The sequence below is a fragment of the Condylura cristata genome, unplaced genomic scaffold (assembly GCF_000260355.1).
Source record: "Condylura cristata isolate star-nosed mole 26May11 unplaced genomic scaffold, ConCri1.0 scaffold00022, whole genome shotgun sequence".
In the NCBI taxonomy this organism is placed as follows: Eukaryota; Metazoa; Chordata; class Mammalia; order Eulipotyphla; family Talpidae; genus Condylura; species Condylura cristata.
The window spans coordinates 33,369,259-33,371,123 of record NW_004567123.1 but is presented as its reverse complement, the minus strand read 5'-3'; the positions used below and the strand labels follow the sequence as shown (position 1 = coordinate 33,371,123).

The 1,865-nt window shown below is 60.3% G+C and overlaps 1 protein-coding gene across 1 annotated transcript in view; it reads left to right on the top strand.

The window, feature by feature from the left end:
- Positions 1 to 1,865, top strand: part of ZNF217 (zinc finger protein 217) — a 31,323-nt gene that overhangs the window by 28,811 nt on the left and 647 nt on the right. Inside the window, exon 6 of the mRNA XM_012728134.1 lies at positions 1,094 to 1,261. Within this exon, the coding sequence (XP_012583588.1) occupies positions 1,094 to 1,239 (146 nt within the window). The 3' untranslated portion in view covers positions 1,240 to 1,261. The remainder of the gene's footprint in view (positions 1 to 1,093; positions 1,262 to 1,865) is intronic.

Sequence of the window (1,865 nt, the reverse complement as noted above, 5' to 3'; positions counted from 1 at the left end):
GGGGGGGGGGTGTTCCTGGGACCCCCTAGCTCAGTTTCCTGCACCAGAGTGTAACACCCTCCTGTTGTTTCCTCTTGCTCCCGTACGGTGCTGGTCTGGGGGGCCGCGCACCCCTCTGGCCCCCTCCCCAGACTGGCCATCAGTCAGGGCCCTCATCTCAGTTGATGTTTTTATCCTCCTTGGCATGTGTCTGGGGTGCCCCCTGCCATGGGATTTGGGGTGCTCCTGTACCTGCGTCCCGTCCCCCTAGACTTTAGAACTGGGCGTTCATGGGCTTTGGGTCTGGCTGCCCTCCTGCCTCCCCGACCCCCCCAGATCCCGGGACTTGGGCCATTGACTCCCCATGGGGTGTCAGCTGCCCCCCGAGACAAGCCCACCCCACCCTCTGCTCGGTGTTTGTCTCATGGGACTGGTCCGGGAGGGCAGCAGTTCCTGGGGGGGAAGGGGTGCACCCGGCAGAGCAGGGGCCCCCCCACCGCGCACAGGATGAAATGCTGGCTGCCGCCTTTAGCTTAGAGGTGTCCCTCCCCCCTTGGCTCCTCCAGGGGGTGGGCCAAAGCTTCGTCAGGAAGACTGCATTGCAAGTACAGTCCTTGTAAGAGACTTGTCCCTGCCACAGTTTTGGTGCAGGGTGCATGTAGGGTTGCCATGCCTTACGCTTGGGGTTTATAGTTCTCAGTGATGGCGGCTAGCACTGAGATGGTACCTTCTGCCTTAGTGACTTAACGTGCTGCTGGCAGGCGTCCTTGGGCACGTTGGCGAGCTGTAGCTTGACAGCTTGGGGTCTCCCGGTGTGTCCCAAGCAGTTAACAGAAAATGACAGCACCGCTATTTTTTTTAAAGATGTATGTGTTTACGCGTACAAGAGCTGGGGTGCAGGCTAGAGGTGTCGGGGTGACAGTGAGCGGCAGGACAGGCAGATCTTCTGAAACACACAGCCGTGAGAGACAGGAGAGGCCTGCCGCACCGTGCGGGTCACTCCTGCCGGGGACCGAGCGCCTGCTGCAGTGGCTGCAGAGTGCTGAGACTTCACCCCTGCGCCACCATGGAGGCCCCTCCCAGCACATCTCATTTGCTTCCACGTGACTTAATTCTAAACATGCGTTTGTGCTTTCTTTCCTTGCACCAGGAAAAAGGCCTGCGTCATACCAACACTTACCTAGCAGCGTGCTGCAGAAGAGAAACTACGAGAATTTTATTGGGAACGCACCTTATCGACCAAATGACAAGAAAACTTGATTTCCTGTTGGGGGAAAGAGAGGTAGGTGAGCATGTAAAATGTCTTGACTTAATTGAACCCAAACTAGCCAGCGTATGCAGCCTAATACAAAGTAAGATGGCTTTTGGTTTTCATTTTGGTTTTAAGGTGTTTTAAGACTTTGTGACGTGCTCAGGGTCAAAGCACTCAGCGGCAGCCGGCAGCCGCCCGGCCGTGGCGTGAGGCCGGCGTTGGGCAGCTTTCTGAGCACGAGCTCTGCCGCTCTGAGCAAGGTGCAGGCAGGGGTTTGGCTGTGCCGCTCCCTGCTTCTGTCAGCAAAATCGCCCTGGTACCCAGCCCTGTCGGCCCGTGGGTGTCCTCTGCGGCCGCCTCACGCAGATGTGGGTGATACACTGGGAGCCCCAGGGGCTGCAAAGTTGAAAATTGCTCCCTCACCCTTGACTGTGGGGAGGAGGGGCCTGGGCCTGCAGGCCCGCACCCGCCCCGCCCCGCGCAGGGGCCCCTGGGCAGTCGCCTGCGGAGTGCGGCCCCTTGGCTCCCGGCAGAGGAGCTGGAGGGGTCCCCCAGGGCCGAGGGGAGAGCCCCGCAGACCTGAGCGTGCAGGCCCGCAGGCCGGCAGGGTGCAGGGCCGCCGGCCCCTCTCCTC